Source organism: Leuresthes tenuis, unplaced genomic scaffold (assembly GCF_036924035.1).
Source record: "Leuresthes tenuis unplaced genomic scaffold, fLeuTen1.0.hap1 SCAF_18, whole genome shotgun sequence".
Lineage (NCBI taxonomy): Eukaryota > Metazoa > Chordata > Actinopteri > Atheriniformes > Atherinopsidae > Leuresthes > Leuresthes tenuis.
This window is the reverse complement of record NW_027325372.1, coordinates 15,535,556-15,554,757: the sequence shown is the minus strand read 5'-3', so window position 1 is coordinate 15,554,757 and position 19,202 is coordinate 15,535,556. Positions and strand designations below refer to the sequence as shown.

The window sequence follows — 19,202 nt, the reverse complement described above, 5'->3', positions numbered from 1 at the left end:
CAGGCCTAACACCAAGAACATCCTTATCACAGATAGTCTGTGACAAGACCATTTGTCAGAGCTGTGAGACGTGGAACAAAACACTCACTTAACCATCTATGTCAAACAAATAGATAAATAATAATTAACTTTCTATCTCAGAAATGTGGTATTTCTCAAAAATATTTAGGTGATTGTATAAAAGCAAAACTTCTATATTTGTTCAAATGCATTCACTTAGACTACTTCTAGGTGAATGCATTTGAACAAATATAAAAGTTTGGCTTTTCAGAAAAGAAATGAGTATTTTTGATATTCTATGCATTATCCATATCAATCATATATATTGAATCATATCCCCATATCATTTGAGATTTAGGGAGGGTTTTGCTTAAAAAAAAGTCCAGCCAACATCATGAGAGAGAAGAAAATAAAAATAAATAATACAATATAATACATAATAATAAATATAAGTAATATATATAATGAATAATATAAATAATAAAGATTCATTACTTCAGATTTTCCATTGACCCCAAAAGTAGAATGGGTTCCTTGTTTCTGGATGCCACAGTTCATGCCAGATGGATTCAGCTGAGTTTAGAAAGAAGCAGTTGCACAGCAACATTGTTCTCTGCTTGCATGCATTGACATAACAAGCTGTTAAAAGTTGAAGTCAAGAACTGCTTTTACAAAACAGAAATGGTTTATTCTCCATTCTTCACTTTGAAGACATTGGTCCCAAAACTTAAGCCGCTATTTCAGTGTCATTTTAGGGATATATATTTGCTGAACTGTCGTCCAGATTCATCCGTCTTTATATCAGTCTCTGTTTGGTTCAGATTAACCAGCAGGTGTCGTGAGTAGTAATTTTACCATCATGTTTGTTATTTGTGTTATTATGGCTGCATGGTAAGGCTCTATGTGTGTAGACAAAGAGTTAAGTTATGGAGTTAAGTTATTCAATTCAGTTCAATTCAATTTTATTTATATAGCGCCAGATTACAACAATCGTCATCTCAAGGCACTTAAGTAATATAGTCCAATTCAAGCCAATTGGAATTCAATTCATTGTAATCATAATCCAATTAATTCATATAGAGCCAATTCAAAAAATTAATATCCTAGCTAAGGAAACCAACAGATTGCACCGAAACTTGTCTTCAGTCCAATTTCCCGTCCTGAGCGTGCCTGTGGCGACTGTGGAAAGGAACGACTCCATTTTAACAGGAAGAAACCTCTGGCAGAACCAGACTCAGGAAGGGTGGCCATCCGCCTCGACCAGCTGGGGTTTGAGAAGACAGAAAAGAGGGAAAAGAGGGGGGGGGAAACACCATAACGCCATTCAAAGGATATCTGTTGGAACAGGGAAACATACGTTAATAACCACAATAATGTCACATGTACATAAAATCAATTGTGAAATTAAACAGGGGGAAAAAGAGAGCAAAGTGAGGAAAGGTGTGACAGATGAGGTCCCCCAGTAGTCTAAGCCTATAGCAGCTTAACCATGGGATGTTTCAGGATTACCTGAGCCATCCCTAACTATAAGCTTTATCGAAAAGGAAAGTTTTAAGCCTAATCTTAAAAGTGGAAAGGGTGTCTGCTTCCCGGACATTTACTGGCAGCTTATTCCACAAGAGAGGGGCCTGATAACTGAAGGCTCTACCTCCCATTCTACTTTTAGAAACTCTGGGAACAACAAGTAAACCTGCAGTTTGGGAGCGAAGTGCTCTGTTAGGAAAATACCTTACAATTAAATCTTTAAGATATGATGGAGCTCGGTCATTAAGAACTTTATATGTGAGAAGAAGAATCTTAAATTCTATTCTGAATTTAACAGGGAGCCAATGAAGAGAAGCTAAAACTGGAGAAACGTGATCTCTCCTGTTAGTTCTCATCAGAACTCTGGCTGCAGCATTTTGGATCAGCTGGAGGCTTTTCAGAGAATATGTGGGACAGCCCAATAATAAGGAATTACAGTAGTTCAATCTTAAAGTAACAAATGCATGAACTAGTTTCTCTGCATCACCCTGAGACAGGATGTTCCTGATTTTAACAATATTACGAAGGTGAAAAAAGGCAGTCCTAGAAACCAGTTTTATATGTGCGTCAAATGATAAATTCTGGTCAAAAATAACTCCAAGGTTCCTCACTGTAGAACTAGAGGCAAGGAAATACCATCTAGAGTAACTATATAACTAGACAATTTCTCCCTGAAGCGCTCAGGTCCAAAGAGAACAACTTCAGTTTTGTCTGAATTTAAAAGCAGACAGTTCTGAGTCATCCAGGTCTTTATGTCTTTAAGACAGGCTTGTAGTCTGACCAACCTACTGGTTTCATCTGGTTTCATAGATAAGTACAGCTGAGTATCATCAGCATAACAATGGAAATTTATGCCATGCTGTCTGATAATGTTACCTAATGGAAGCATGTATAAAGTAAAAAGAATCGGTCCAAGCACAGAACCCTGAGGAACTCCATGACTTACTCCAACGTGTGAGGAAGATTCTTCATTTACAAGAACAAACTGGAATCTATCAGATAAATATGACTTAAACCAGCCTAATGCAGTTCCTTTAATCCCAATAACATGTTCAAGTCTCTGTAACAGAATGCTGTGATCGATCGTATCAAATGCAGCACTGAGATCCAACAGGACAAGCACAGAAACAAGTCCGCTATCAGAAGCTAACAGGAGATCATTGGTAACTTTCATCAGTGCTGTTTCTGTGCTATGATGCACTCTGAATCCTGACTGAAACTCTTCAAACAGATTATTTCTATGTAAATGATCACAAAGTTGAACTGCAACTATTTTTTCAAGAACTTTAGACAAAAAAGGGAGATTGGATATAGGTCGATAATTAGCCAACACTTCTGAATCAGGAGTAGGTTTTTTAAGTAAAGGTTTAATTACAGCAACCTTAAAAGTCTGAGGTACATATCCTATCAACAAAGACCGATATGGAAGTGTCAATTAAGGGGAAAACCTCCTTGAACAGTCTGGTTGGGATTGGGTCTAACATACAAGTTGATCGTTTAGAAGAGACTATTGCTGTTGTTAGCTCGGAAAGATCAACTGGACAGAAGCTGTCTAAATACAATTCAGGTTCGAAAGATACTTCTAAAGCTGCTCTACTTGATGATACATCAGTGATAATAATGGGAAGGATTCCATTAATCTTCTCTCTGATAGAAACAATTTTATTGATGAAGAATCTCATGAAATCATCACTGCTGAGAGTTAAAGGAATACATGGCTCAACAGAGCTCGGACTCTTTGTCAGCCTGGCAACAGTGCTGAAAAGAAACCTGAGATTATTCTTATTCTCTTCTATCAATAATGAATAATAAGCAGTTCTAGCTTTACGAAGTGCTTTCTTATACGTTATTAAACTATCTTTCCAGACTAATTGAGACTCTTCTAAATTAGAGGAACGCCACTGTCTCTCCAGCTTTCTTGCAGTCTGCTTTAACGCACGCAGCTGTGAATTATACCAAGGAGCCAACCTCTTCTGACTGATTATCTTCCTTTTCAGAGGGGCAACATTGTCCAGTGTTGTACGCATTGAAGCTATAGTGCTGTCAACAAGAGAGTCAAGTTCTACTGGAGTAAAATTTAGGTAGCCGTCCTCTGTCATATCAGCACATGGCAGTGAAGAAAAGGATGATGAAATCAACTCTTTAAATCTGGTTACAACATTCTCTGACAGACACCTTCTATATGTAGAATTCTTCTCAGAAACCGTGTAGTCAAGTAATGTAAATTCAAAAGTTATTAAAAAATGGTCAGACAAGACAGGGTTATGAGGGAACACTGTTAACTGTTCACTCTCAATGCCATAAGTCAGCACAAGGTCAAGGGTATGATTAAGGCAGTGAGTAGGTCTGTGAACACTTTGAGAAAATCCAATAGAGTCTAATATAGAATTAAAGTTATCAACTCAGCTCAAGGCTACAGCAACATACTGTTCTTGTACAGTTGTTGAAACTGTACCGGAACATTGGACAGTTGCCACACCGTTGCTTCACTTCCTTCTCAGCTGAAGGTGATACAGTACCCAGAGCCAGACCAAACAGAAAGTAAAACATCGTGTTCAAGCTTTAACCCTCCAAGTACATTGGGTGCTTGATGTCCTGATTGAGGCTTAGCTTTAATGTGGGAAAACATACTGTTATATCCTTAAGAATGTCTTCTTAGGCGGCATAATCTAATTGATTGGATGTATTTGGCAAAAGCTTTTACTTGTACAACTACTCAGAAGATGAACATAAGTCGATAAACTCCATCAGAATTAAAGTAACTAAAGAGTTTAAGATAAAGATTTTGTTCATTTATAACAGTGAAAAAGAATTAGCATACTGAATAAAGATATGAAGTCATACAACAACAGCATTACAACAGCACAGAGATTTGCACTGTCCTTCTGTTCTAGTTTGTTCTTGGAGTGGTTAGTATTCTAAGAAAAACACACTCATAAATGTGCTGTTAAAGCCCCGAAATGCTGGATTTGTCTCCTTTACAGCATTTGTAATTCTGAAGGCTAAGATCAGCGTCATCACAGTGCCTTCTGCTGCCCCCACGTGGTAACAAAGCATAATTCAGCTTCAAACCACAAAGCTCCTCCAAGTTATGCTCGTTTAATTATTTTATTTTTTTTACTCTGAACATGCAATACAAGCTGAGAAATCACTTATCCTAAAAAGTACACAAGAATTACTATGCTGCACGAAATTAGTTACTCAGGAAATATTGAAGCTCTGCCATTTTTCTAAACCCCTGGTAACCTTGGTGTAATACTTTGGAGCTTTTAGTTTGGTGGTTTTACAAACTTTAAAGAATCTGGGTGATATCCAGTAATTTGAAATAATTAATTTAAAAGTTTCATTCCATATATTCAGAGTTTCATTCAATATATTCAAAGTTTCATTCCATATATTCAAAGATTAATTTCCTGAACAGCCTGCCATAATATATATATATATATATATATATATATATATATATATATATATATATATATATGGTGAGCTGGACGTGCTTAACTGAGGAATGTGTTATTCTCCAAATGTTTTTGTTTGACCATTGTTCATCTCCTTCTCATCTGGACACACTGAACCTGACGCCCTTCCAAACCATCTGTTAAGTGTCAGACACTACACACGACAAGCATGTAATGAACAGAAAGTAAAAGAACGACCAGAACTAAGAGGGCTGGCTATCAGCTGACGGGCTGAGTGAAAAAATAGTTACCAAAAAGTAATGACTGTAATGATCCGGCATGGAGCAAAAATAAAAGCAAGAGGATATATATACTGATGGAGTAGAGTGACACGAGGCAGTTGGTGATAATTAGCTAACGTAAAGGTGGATAGGGGAAGCAGAAAGCAGAAAAATGTCACAAAAATGTCAAAAACTTGCCTCGCTTCGCTGCACAAGCATGTAAATATTACCAGAATTGAGGTTCACTGTGGCTTAAGAAATTACCTATACATATATGTACATCACTCAACTCATCTATGCTTTTTCCTAAAGTTTTTGTTCTTTTGTAGAAAACTGTATTAATATAAATATATTCAGATATTAATTCTAGTCTCTACAAGCGTTTCAGAGGGTCATTGTATATTCATCATACATTTTGCAAACATTATTCTTTGGTATTTCTTAGGATTGTGTTAATGCCAGTGTGTAGAGGGTTTTAGATGAATAAATGTTCAATTTAGTCAACAATTTTTCCAGTACAATATTCATGAACAACGATAAAATAACTTGTATAACTAGTCTTTATTGCCAACCAAAGTCTCATGCATATTGTCACAGCATCAGATGAACAGGTTGAATCAGACATATGTATTCATATCGATTGCTGAGTACAGGCTTTGCGAGTTGCACAAACAGAAGCAAAAGCGTCAGAACATTTATGGTCATTCCACTTCATATCAGCCTCAAAGTTGGTTTGCACACAGTTTTCAGATCCTTCATGATTGGTTGGCTGGCCCGCACTCCAAAGGTAGAAGGATGCCAAAGACCCATCAGACCACATCCATTTGCCTTCTTTATGGGTGTCACTGAGCCCAATCCAGGTTTGTTGTTGAGAAGAATCAAAATTCTTGATCAAGCGTTGGACAAAATCTTGTTCTTCTGAACTGCTTATAGAGACCAGATTGGCTCCTATTGATAGACAGTGGAGCTCTGCATCAGCCCAGGTAAAGCTTGTAGCAATGTACTTGTAGCAGCGGCCGTTGAAGCTGTTCCAGAACTATGGTCAGGCACCATCTTCTGCGGTCAGTTCTGTCTCAGCTGAAGGGAGTGCAGCACCCGGAGCCAGACAAAGCAAGAAGAGGACCAGCTTCATGTTGACGTTTTACGTATCTCTGTATGAAGATGTCTTGATGTATTGCTGGAATTAGTTTGCACTGGTGGTTGTTCCCAGCAGTCCTGTAGAGACAGATGACAGGCTGACTCTTTTATATCCTTCAGAGAGGGTGTTTGCAGTGTCCTGTGTTATCATTGGCCAAATCCTGTTGTATGCAACATCTCAATATCTGAATATGAGCCAACAAACACCGCTGTGCCACTTTCAGTCAACTCTGGCATCAGCTTTTTTTATATCTGTTACAGTAACCATCCATTACAGTAACACAGGCATGCAATTACACATCAACATTATTCCAATAGTACAAAGCTTTCAACAAGGCCTCCCTTGCAGTGTATATTTTAAACAGCGTTGCTTTAAGACTCAAATGCAGAAACCCAAATGCAGAAACTCACAAAGACACTGCAGTAGCGAGGTGAAAACAGTTTATTAGAAAGAAGTGTATAAGTGGGCACATCTGCGGTGGTCCGGGTCCAGACGGGAAACACTGAGGGAGATGAAAAACATGAGAGGAGTGCTCAGAGTTGTAGTTTGAATATCCAGTGGGATTCTCTGTTCTTACGAGTTATCTAGAATGTTCAGGATAGGAGAGGCAGTCAGTGGTTGCGAGCTGATGTGTGTAATCCGGGACTGGCGGGGCGAGAGAGCAGAAGCCAACAGAAGGCTGGTCAGCGCAGGTACGAGGTGACAGAATTTGCGGTGAGGAAAGACCGCTTTGGTGACCAGGCATGAGGGAAAAACACTGGATACGATAAAGGTGGGAAACGAGGGACAACGTTAGTTCAATTGTTACAGCAAACAGCAAGCACATAGGAAGGGCTGTCTTTACTACTAAAGTAGTGTGATAGTTTGGCAGAGAGTGGTTCTCCTGCAGTTCCTCTTGAGGCCAGCTCATAATGACGGCAGATGGATCACAGGTGTGCCAGCAGGAGCAACACAGACTTGGCCCTGGGCTTCCTTGAAGCCTGCTCAGCCCTGCCTGAAACTCAGAAAGGGAAAAACGCACTCCGAACCACCACGACCATGACAAAGACACACACAAATAGAATAAAGAGGGGAAAATTATTTTCATAGATAGCCTAATAAGCATTCTTGGGATTGTATGCTTCAATCAAGTAAAGTGCTTTTTACAGTCTGTTGCAGATAAGCACATGTTATTGCTACAATGCTGCTAACGGTACAAAATGCTTATTGAACAAATAGCATCAACAGTGTGTTCAATGTAACCATGACCCTGAGTTGCTCCCAAGCCAGTCGGAGAGATGTAATCTCTCCAGCTGGTCCCGGGACTGCTCTGTGACCTCCTCCCAGTAGAACATATTTGAAACAATGCTTCTGGGATGTGTCTGGAAGACACCGGATGGCCCAAAACCACCTCATATGGCCACTTTTCGATGACTTGGTGCAGCAACTCTACCCTGAGCTCTTCCCACATGACCAACCTCCTCGTGAGCCCAGCCATCCTTCAGAGGAAGCTCATTTCTGTCGCTTGTATTTGTGACTTGATTCTTCCAATCACTACCCTTAGCTAATGGCCTTAAGTGAAGGTTGGAACATGAATCAATCATGAATTGACTCTCAGCTCTCTGTTTCACGCTTGGCTACAACTCGTCCCAGTGCCTGCTGGAGGTCTCTGCACAATAAAGCCAACAGGACATTATCCACACAAAACAAAGAAACAATCCTAAACTGGGGGAACATGGGGAACAGGTGGAACACTCGACACAAGAGGAAAAGCAAGGTACCTGAAACGATAGGAGCAGTTAGTATTTCAAAATAAAAAAGGAAATTACGAGCCAAGACATGAATAAAAACATAAAACGTGACAATTTTTTGTGTTTGATCTTTCACTTATTCTTTTTAATAGCTGGCAGCAGCATCAAAACAAATGCAATGATACCATAGACAAAATGGGACAGGGATCCTAAGCTTTTGAATGACACCTCGCTTGCGAGAATAGCTGCACGTGGTCTACAGACCAGTTAGCCAACAAGAGTCTAAGGTGAAGGGGAGGGCATGCCCTTTGTCCTCCATATATTACACTGAGGATGTCACAAATGATCTTACTATGTCTGACATAGAAAATATTCCCAAAAAAATCTTATCACACCTGTGTTGCTTGTAAATTTCTTATTTACGTTCCCGATGGGAAAAAACCCTGCTGTTTGGTGTGTTTGTGTACAAAAAATTTAAACTAATTGTTAAAAGTTTTTGAGCATAAAATCTGAGAAAACTGATATCTAAGACTCTTTTCTTGGAATCTGAAAATCTTTTTCATCATCGTAGCAACATGTAAGCAGATAACGATAAAATTATGTTATTGCACAGTTACATGAGAAAGCATCCCTTCTAAACACATTTTACAGGTTAGTGACATCAGATGTGTTTACAGTTCTCAGTGAATCAAGTAGGCAAAAATAACATTTTGAGATTATTCACATTTTTCCCATGAACTGGAGACATTCTAATTTAAAAGAATTTGAACATAAACTTGAACAGTTTGCATCTTTGTTTCACAGGTTTAATTAAACTCTCCAAATCAACAAATGTCAAATCACAGAGTGGAATCAGAAGAACTCAAATGCTGCGAGTTGCACAGACAAAAGCGTATTTATTTGAACACTTTACGTCATTCCATTTCTTGTTTTTTCCCCAGTTGGTTTGGACACAGTCTTGTGACCCTCCAGAGTTGTTTGGCTGTCCTTTATTCCAAAACTTAAAGTCGAATTTAGAGCCATCAGACCACAACCATGCGCCATTCTTCTGACAATCAGTGAGTCCGATCCATTTGACTCTCTCAGCAGGATCAAAGCTTCTGATCAGGTGTTTGACAAAATTCTCTTCCTCCCGACTGTGGATAGATACCAGGTTGGCTCCCTGTGATACACAGTGCAGCTCTGCATCAATCCAGGTCATCTTAGTGGCGATGTACTTGTAGCAGCGGTCATTGAAGCTGTACCATGACTCGGGACAACAGCCTTGCCAAAGCAGCATTTCCTTCTCATCTGAAGGAGACACTGCACCCAGAGCCAGAGCAGCCATGAAGAGGAACAACATCCTGATGGAGTTTTATGTCTGTAATTAAAACAAGGTGTCAATGTCTTGAAGTTGATCTGTATTGATGCTTATCATCAAATATCCTGCAGAGGCAGGTGACAGGCTGCTTTCTTTTATATCACACAGAGAGGGCGTCTCCACTTTTGGTATCTTATCATTAGTCTGTGCACTTAATATAATTTTTCTGTTGAGATTGGCTTTGTTCTTAGACATTATGTATTCATACTCTGTATGTTTCTAAAAACAATCTATGTTCCTATCTTGTACTTGTCCACTCTGCTCATACTACGCAATGTATGTTCTTCAATGGTCCAGAACTTTAAGAAAGCATAACTGGACTAAATAACTTGGTTAGATGAAGCTTCTCTATCTTGTCAGATAGGTCTGTCACATTAGATACACGCCTAAAAAAACAGTCACACACACATGTTGCTTATCACAGCCTAAAGAACATGACATGGACAGTGGTTGGCCTGTTTATGTTACTAATAACTGGCCAATTATATTATGTAAGTACAACCTCTGTTAGATAAACGTGAAAAAGATGAATATGAACTATTTCCATATATCGGGGCTTCCGATGAGTTTTGCTGTATGCCAACTTTTAATATGTACATTCTCAGGCCTAAAACTGCCCGAGAGCACCTGAAGGCTATTCAGTACTTGTAGCAGTGAGATCATTAGCCAAAAACTTTCAGCTCTATACAACAACACAATATCTGAACATTGGCCAAAGAACGCTGTTCGATCACTTTGATGTCTGATAAAACTTAATATTCAGTCATTTTAATTCAAATTTGATTTTAGCACATTTATTTTCATTGATCTAATCAAAACTTCCAACGTCTTTTCTGTCGAGCAATTCAGTTTTATCAGCATTACTGTCACAAACATATCCACACACATTCCTAAAACAGTTTCCCAGATTTTACCAACTAAAGTTCAAGTTCAACAGATCCATTGTCAGAAATACTACTTCTGGTTGGTGGTCCTTCTGAAAATAATTCCATCATTAGGTTGATCTTTGACTGAAAGAGAGGGGCTTGTCTGGCCAGATCACCATGTCTGGGATCCAGTGGGAGAGTCTGACAAGCAGGGAGTCAAGCTGGGAGCGAAGAGTCCTGATTATTATCTTCTTCGCTGCTGTTTTATCATCATTTGTTGATGGAGTAAACATTCATATAGACAGTTTTCCTATTTGAGTTACAGTAATGATGGCTCGCTCTTGGGTTAAATAAAGATAACCAAACAATTTAGAATTGTGAAGAATTAAGAACTGACCGACTGTTTTGGCATCCTTAGCTTTGTCATAAATGCGCTCACCCTAAGATTATCTCATCTCAAGCCTGTTTCCTTCTTCTTTCATTCAGCCCTGAGAGTGAGGGCCGTCAAAACAATACGTTTATCTACAGATTCTGAGTGCTAGTTGATCATTGGCCTGTACTTTAAGAGCACCAGAGTTACACATAGTTATTTAGCAGATGAGTTTACAATGATAATAGAAGTTATTTTTTCTATTACAGCAACTATTATTAATTAATTCATTTATTTTAAAATGTATTTGATTGGAAGAAATACCAAAGTACATGGATAATCTGAAAACAGCTTTTTCAATGCAGGTATCGCAACGAAGAGATAAAAAGCAATAAAATGTTCAAAATAAATCCAGGTAAGAACACAATGTTTAACACTAGACAGTAGTACAAGTTTGTTGTTGAATTAAGATTCAACAGCTCTCTTAAAGAGTTAAAGTTCAGAAGTTTTCAGATAAATGAGCAGAGCATTTAAAGTCTTTGCTCCTTCCATTGAACAACTGTCTGAACAAAAGATGTTTTACAAAGTGAGACTTTATGATTTCCACCTGAAGGAGATCTGAGACCAGACATTCAGTCCATGTGACATATGTGAAAATATCAGCAATTAACAGCAAGGCCAGATGTCCTCCCTCTCTCTCACTCTTTCTCTTTCTCTCTTTCTGCATTCATTTCCTATTGAGCAACTTGCCAATAAAGGCAACAACAAAAACAATCCTTTAAAAAACTAAAAATGAAAAAAATAATATCAACCATGGTTCAAAAAGGACTATGATGAAACTAAAAAGAAACAAGCAGTGTCAGAAGTGTTTTTGCCAGAGCTCAGGTGTAGAGGCATTGCCTTCCAGTTGTAAGATCAGTAGTTCATCCCCTCCATTTGTTTAAGTGGCCTGAACCACAGATAGCCCCTGATATACTCATCATTAAGAGATTGTATAAAAAAAAGTGCTGCATGTAGGAAGTAAATAAAACCTTCCGTCATAACATAATGACAACTGAGAAGACATTGATTATCATGTCACATTAACACCTGGCTGTGGGTAGGATATATTTTGCCAAAAGTGAAGACTTCATGCAGGTGTTGATAGACTGGGTGCCCATGCTGACCTGTGTCCTCAAGCATAAGCTCCCACACTGGACAAGTGAGCATCAGCGTTATATCAGTGGAGCAATGAAAGAAGGCGCCCAGGTCTGATGAACTAGATCTTCTATCACATGACTTTGATAGCCAGGTCCAGGTTACAGCAAGGAAAACTTGGGTATTGCCATTTATGTGGATGTTACATTTGTAAATACCATCAATCTAGATTTTGTTGCTGACCAGATAAACCATACTCCCTGATAGTAGTTTGTTATGTGCTGAAAAACAAGTCTGATCCATCATGTGTCGACCTTAAAACTTACAGGACTTAAAGGAACTTCTTCTGACAGTTTGACCTCAGATGCCACAGCATACCTACAAATATCTGGTAAAGTCCATGTTTCGACAGGTCAGGACTGTTATAGCAGAAGAAGGGAACCCTACTCAATTTTAGGTGGGGGGTCAATATTATGGCTGATTGGTGTAAATGAAATAAGAGGTGCAATATCATCATCTGAAAAGTCTTTTGCCATAAACTTTGAGGTTTTTTTATTCAAAAAAAGAAAAGAAAAACATTTTAAGCTTATTGACTCAATTAAACTCCACCAATGTGCTCTTTCCAAAGCCTTTTATTCTTTAGAGTTTTGGATCAGCAAATGACATAAATCAATACTGATTTATAAAATGACACAGATCTTGATGACATTATTAGCGATGTGATGTATCTGCTGTCTCGTATTCAGAACAAAGAAGAGGAGAATGGGAGGCCTCAATATTTTCTTCTCAAATAATTTTCTTCTCAATCTCATCTTCCTTCCATTACTTCACTTGTCTTTCAGTTTAAGAACAGTTCCTGTTTTATAATCTGATCCTAAACGAGTGGAAGTGATGGAGTAAATCTTTTAGTTCATGTATCAATGGTCACATCATATATAAACTTCATGAACCCAAGTGGGTACAAATTAAGTTTTATTTGTTTGTTTTCATCATCGTAGCAACATGTAAGCAGATAACGATAAAATGATGTTATTGCACAGTTACATGAGAAAGCATCCCTTCTAAACACATTTTACAGGTTAGTGACATCAGATGTGTTTACAGTTCTCAGTGAATCAAATAGGCAAAAATAACATTTTGAGATTATTCACATTTTTCCCATGAACTGGAGACTTTCTAATTTAAAAGAATTTGAACATGAACTTGAACAGTTTGCATCTTTGTTTCACAGGTTTAATTAAACTCTCCAAATCAACAAATGTCAAATCACAGAGTGGAATCAGAAGAACTCAAATGCTGCGAGATGCACAGACAAAAGCGTATTTATTTGAACACTTTACGTCATTCCATTTCTTGTTTTTTCCCCAGTTGGTTTGGACACAGTCTTGTGACCCTCCAGAGTTGTTTGGCTGTCCTTTATTCCAAAACTTAAAGTCGAATTTAGAGCCATCAGACCACAACCATGCGCCATTCTTCTGACAATCAGTGAGTCCGATCCATTTGACTCTCTCAGCAGGATCAAAGCTTCTGATCAGGTGTTTGACAAAATTCTCTTCCTCCCGACTGTGGATAGATACCAGGTTGGCTCCCTGTGATACACAGTGCAGCTCTGCATCAATCCAGGTCATCTTAGTGGCGATGTACTTGTAGCAGCGGTCATTGAAGCTGTACCATGACTCGGGACAACAGCCTTGCCAAAGCAGCATTTCCTTCTCATCTGAAGGAGACACTGCACTCAGAGCCAGAGCAGCCATGAAGAGGAACAACATCCTGATGGAGTTTTATGTCTGTAATTAAAACAAGGTGTCAATGTCTTGAAGTTGATCTGTATTGATGCTTATCATCAAATATCCTGCAGAGGCAGGTGACAGGCTGCTTTCTTTTATATCACACAGAGAGGGCGTCTCCACTTTTGGTATCTTATCATTAATCTGTGCACTTAATATAATTTTTCTGTTGAGATTGGCTTTGTTCTTAGACATTATGTATTCATACTCTGTATGTTTCTAAAAACAATCTATGTTCCTATCTTGTACTTGTCCACTCTGCTCATACTACGCAATGTATGTTCTTGAATGGTCCAGAACTTTAAGAAAGCATAACTGGACTAAATAACTTGGTTAGATGAAGCTTCTCTATCTTGTCAGATAGGTCTGTCACATTAGATACACGCCTAAAAAAACAGTCACACACACATGTTGCTTATCACAGCCTAAAGAACATGACATGGACAGTGGTTGGCCTGTTTATGTTACTAATAACTGGCCAATTATATTATGTAAGTACAACCTCTGTTAGATAAACGTGAAGAAGATGAATATGAACTATTTCCATATATCGGGGCTTCCGATGAGTTTCGCTGTATGCCAACTTTTAATATGTACATTCTCAGGCCTAAAACTGCCCGAGAGCACCTGAAGGCTATTCAGTACTTGTAGCAGTGAGATCATTAGCCAAAAACTTTCAGCTCTATACAACAACACAATATCTGAACATTGGCCAAAGAACGCTGTTCGATCACCTTGATGTCTGATAAAACTTAATATTCAGTCATTTTAATTCAAATTTGATTTTAGCATATTTATTTTCATTGATCTAATCAAAACTTCCAACGTCTTTTCTGTCGAGCAATTCAGTTTTATCATCATTACTGTCACAAACATATCCACACACATTCCTAAAACAGTTTCCCAGATTTTACCAACTAAAGTTCAAGTTCAACAGATCCATTGTCAGAAATACTACTTCTGGTTGGTGGTCCTTCTGAAAATAATTCCATCATTAGGTTGATCTTTGACTGAAAGAGAGGGGCTTGTCTGGCCAGATCACCATGTCTGGGATCCAGTGGGAGAGTCTGACAAGCAGGGAGTCAAGCTGGGAGCGAAGAGTCCTGATTATTATCTTCTTCGCTGCTGTTTTATCATCATTTGTTGATGGAGTAAACATTCATATAGACAGTTTTCCTATTTGAGTTACAGTAATGATGGCTCGCTCTTGGGTTAAATTAAATAACAGACCCTGAAAGGATTGCAATCTTTTAATATAGCAAGATGCTATTATTATTGTTTTATCCTAAATGTTTCGATTTGAATCCCTCAGAAGGTATTTCAAATGTAAAGTAAAATAGGAGCATTGCACATCATGGTGCTTAGGACCTACCCTTCTTAGCGGTAGGATTACAACAACAGAAATTAGTATTGAGATTAATTTTTCAGCAGCAAAAACTTTGTATTATCTTTTGGAACAAAAAGGCATAATAATTCCATCACTAATGTAAAAAGGTAGGGTTTGGCTGAAATTTCAGCACCACTGAAATGAACAAAAATAAGGAAATCAAAGACAAAAACAGACAGCATGTTGTAAAGAGATTTGGAGAAATGGATGTTAGGCTCTATTAAGCATGGACTATTTATCATTTGTTTTCACACGTAATCCCATCTTTATTGTATCATAAAAGAGCTTTTTTGGTGCAATCAGTTTCAAAGAAGGTCATTCAGGCTAAAAAGAAACAAGCAGTGTCAGAAGTGTTTTTGCCAGAGCTCAGGCATAGAGGCATTGCCTTCCAGTTGTAAGATCAGTAGTTCATCCCCTCCATTTGTTTAAGTGGCCTGAACCACAGATAGCCCCTGATATACTCATCATTAAGAGATTGTATAAAAAAAGTGCTGCATGTAGGAAGTAAATAAAACCTTCCGTCATAACATAATGACAACTGAGAAGACATTGATTATCATGTCACATTAACACCTGGCTGTGGGTAGGATATATTTTGCCAAAAGTGAAGACTTCATGCAGGTGTTGATAGACTGGGTGCCCATGCTGACCTGTGTCCTCAAGCATAAGCTCCCACACTGGACAAGTGAGCATCAGCGTTATATCAGTGGAGCAATGAAAGAAGGCGCCCAGGTCTGATGAATTAGATCTTCTATCACATGACTTTGATAGCCAGGTCCAGGTTACAGCAAGGAAAACTTGGGTATTGCCATTTATGTGGATGTTACATTTGTACATACCATTAACCTAGATTTTGTTGCTGACCAGATAAACCATACTCCCTGATAGTAGTTTGTTATGTGCTGAAAAACAAGTCTGATCCATCATGTGTTGACCTTAAAACTTACAGGACTTTAAGGAACTTCTTCTGACAGTTTGACCTCAGATGCCACAGCATACCTACAAATATCTGGTAAAGTCCATGTTTCGACAGGTCAGGACTGTTATAGCAGAAGAAGGGAACCCTACTCAATATTAGGTGGGGGGGTCAATATTATGGCTGATCGGTGTAAATGAAATAAGAGGTGCAGTATGATCATCTGAAAAGTCTTTTGCCATAAACTTTGAGGTTTTTTTTATTCAAAAAAAGAAAAGAAAAACATTTTAAGCTTATTGACTCAATTAAACTCCACCAATGTGCTCTTTCCAAAGCCTTTTATTCTTTAGAGTTTTGGATCAACAAATGACATAAATCAATACTGATTTTTAAAATGACACAGATCTTGATGAAATTATTAGCGATTTGATGTATCTGCTGTCTCGTATTCAGAACAAAGAAGAGGAGAATGGGAGGCCTCAATATTTTCTTCTCAAATAACTTTATTCTCGACATCATCTTCCTTCCATTACTTTACTTGTCTTTCAGTTTAAGAACAGTTCCTGTTTTATAATCTCATCCTAAACGAGTGGAAGTGATGGAGTAAATCTTTTAGTTCATGTATCAATGGTCACATCATATATAAACTTCATGAACCCAAGTGGGTACAAATTAAGTTTTATTTGTTTGTTTTCATCATAGTAGCAACATGTAAGCAGATAATGATAAAATGATGTTATTGCACAGTTACATGAGAAAGCATCCCTTCTAAACACATTTTACAGGTTAGTGACATCAGATGTGTTTACAGTTCTCAGTGAATCAAATAGGCAAAAATAACATTTTGAGATTATTCACATTTTTCCCATGAACTGGAGACTTTCTAATTTAAAAGAATTTGAACATGAACTTGAACAGTTTGCATCTTTGTTTCACAGGTTTAATTAAACTCTCCAAATCAACACATGTTAAATCACAGAGTGGAATCAGAAGAACTCAAATGCTGCGAGTTGCACAGACAAAAGCGTATTCATATGAACACTTTATGTCATTCCATTTCTTGTTTTTTCCCCAGTTGGTTTGGACACAGTCTTCTGACCCTTGATAGTTGTTTGGCTCTCCTGTATTCCAAAACTTAAAGTCGAATTTAGAGCCATCAGACCACAACCATGCGCCATTCTTCTGACAATCAGTGAGTCCGATCCATTTGACTCCGTCAGCAGGATCAAAGCTTCTGATCAGGTGTTTGACAAAATTCTCTTCCTCCTGACTGTGGATAGATACCAGGTTGGCTCCCTGTGATACACAGTGCAGCTCTGCATCAATCCAGGTCATCTTAGTGGCGATGTACTTGTAGCAGCGGCCATTGAAGCTGTACCATGACTCGGGACAACAGCCTTGCCAAAGCAGCATTTCCTTCTCATCTGAAGGAGACGCTGCACCCAGAGCCAGAGCAGCCATGAAGAGGAACAACATCCTGATGGAGTTTTATGTCTGTAATTAAAACAAGGTGTCAATGTCTTGTTGAAGTTGATCTGTACTGATGCTTATCATCAAATATCCTGCAGAGGCAGGTGACAGGCTGCTTTCTTTTATATCACACAGAGAGGGCGTCTCCACTTTTGGTATCTTATCATTAATCTGTGCACTTAATATAATTTTTCTGTTGAGATTGGCTTTGTTCTTAGACATTATGTATTCATACTCTGTATGTTTCTAAAAACAATCTATGTTCCTATCTTGTACTTGTCCACTCTGCTCATACTACGCAATGTATGTTCTTGAATGGTCCAGAACTTTAAGAAAGCATAACTGGACTAAATAACTTGGTTAGATGAAGCTTCTCTATCTTGTCAGATAGGTCTGTCACATTAGATACACGCCTAAAAAAACAGTCACACACACATGTTGCTTATCACATTCTAAAGAACATGACATGGACAGTGGTTGGCCTGTTTATGTTACTAATAACTGGCCAATTATATTATGTAAGTACAACCTCTGTTAGATAAACGTGAAGAAGATGAATATGAACTATTTCCATATATCGGGGCTTCCGATGAGTTTCGCTGTATGCCAACTTTTAATATGTACATTCTCAGGCCTAAAACTGCCCGAGAGCACCTGAAGGCTATTCAGTACTTGTAGCAGTGAGATCATTAGCCAAAAACTTTCAGCTCTATACAACAACACAATATCTGAACATTGGCCAAAGAACGCTGTTCGATCACCTTGATGTCTGATAAAACTTAATATTCAGTCATTTTAATTCAAATTTGATTTTAGCATATTTATTTTCATTGATCTAATCAAAACTTCCAACGTCTTTTCTGTCGAGCAATTCAGTTTTATCATCATTACTGTCACAAACATATCCACACACATTCCTAAAACAGTTTCCCAGATTTTACCAACTAAAGTTCAAGTTCAACAGATCCATTGTCAGAAATACTACTTCTGGTTGGTGGTCCTTCTGAAAATAATTCCATCATTAGGTTGATCTTTGACTGAAAGAGAGGGGCTTGTCTGGCCAGATCACCATGTCTGGGATCCAGTGGGAGAGTCTGACAAGCAGGGAGTCAAGCTGGGAGCGAAGAGTCCTGATTATTATCTTCTTCGCTGCTGTTTTATCATCATTTGTTGATGGAGTAAACATTCATATAGACAGTTTTCCTATTTGAGTTACAGTAATGATGGCTCGCTCTTGGGTTAAATTAAATAACAGACCCTGAAAGGATTGCAATCTTTTAATATAGCAAGATGCTATTATTATTATTGTTTTATCCTAAATGTTTCGATTTGAATCCCTCAGAAGGTATTTTAAATGTAAAGTAAAATAGGAGCATTGCACATCATGGTGCTTAGGACCTACCCTTCTTAGCGGTAGGATTACAACAACAGAATATAGTATTGAGATTAATTTTTCAGCAGCAAAAACTTTGTATTATCTTTTGGAACAAAAAGGCATAATAATTCCATCACTAATGTAAAAAGGTAGGGTTTGGCTGAAATTTCAGCACCACTGAAATGAACAAAAATAAGGAAATCAAAGACAAAAACAGACAGCATGTTGTAAAGAGATTTGGAGAAATGGATGTTAGGCTCTATTAAGCATGGACTATTTATCATTTGTTTTCACACGTAATCCCATCTTTATTGTATCATAAAAGAGCTTTTTTGGTGCAATCAGTTTCAAAGAAGGTCATTCAGGCTAAAAAGAAACAAGCAGTGTCAGAAGTGTTTTTGCCAGAGCTCAGGCATAGAGGCATTGCCTTCCAGTTGTAAGATCAGTAGTTCATCCCCTC

General features: G+C 38.1%; 3 protein-coding genes across 3 annotated transcripts; all 3 read right to left on the bottom strand.

Annotated features, from left to right (window-relative positions):
- Positions 1–8,936: 8,936 nt before the first annotated feature.
- On the bottom strand, positions 8,937–9,416 carry LOC140275648 (ladderlectin-like). The gene has a single exon (XM_072371153.1). The coding sequence runs from the start codon at positions 9,414–9,416 to the stop codon at positions 8,937–8,939; it is 480 nt and encodes a 159-aa protein (XP_072227254.1).
- A 3,680-nt stretch (positions 9,417–13,096) lies between these two features.
- Positions 13,097–13,576, bottom strand: LOC140275647 (ladderlectin-like). The gene has a single exon (XM_072371152.1). It carries the CDS (start codon positions 13,574–13,576, stop codon positions 13,097–13,099), a length of 480 nt encoding a protein of 159 aa, XP_072227253.1.
- A 3,317-nt stretch (positions 13,577–16,893) lies between these two features.
- On the bottom strand, positions 16,894–17,373 carry LOC140274744 (ladderlectin-like). The gene has a single exon (XM_072370109.1). It carries the CDS (start codon positions 17,371–17,373, stop codon positions 16,894–16,896), a length of 480 nt encoding a protein of 159 aa, XP_072226210.1.
- Between the last annotated feature and the right edge of the window lie 1,829 nt (positions 17,374–19,202).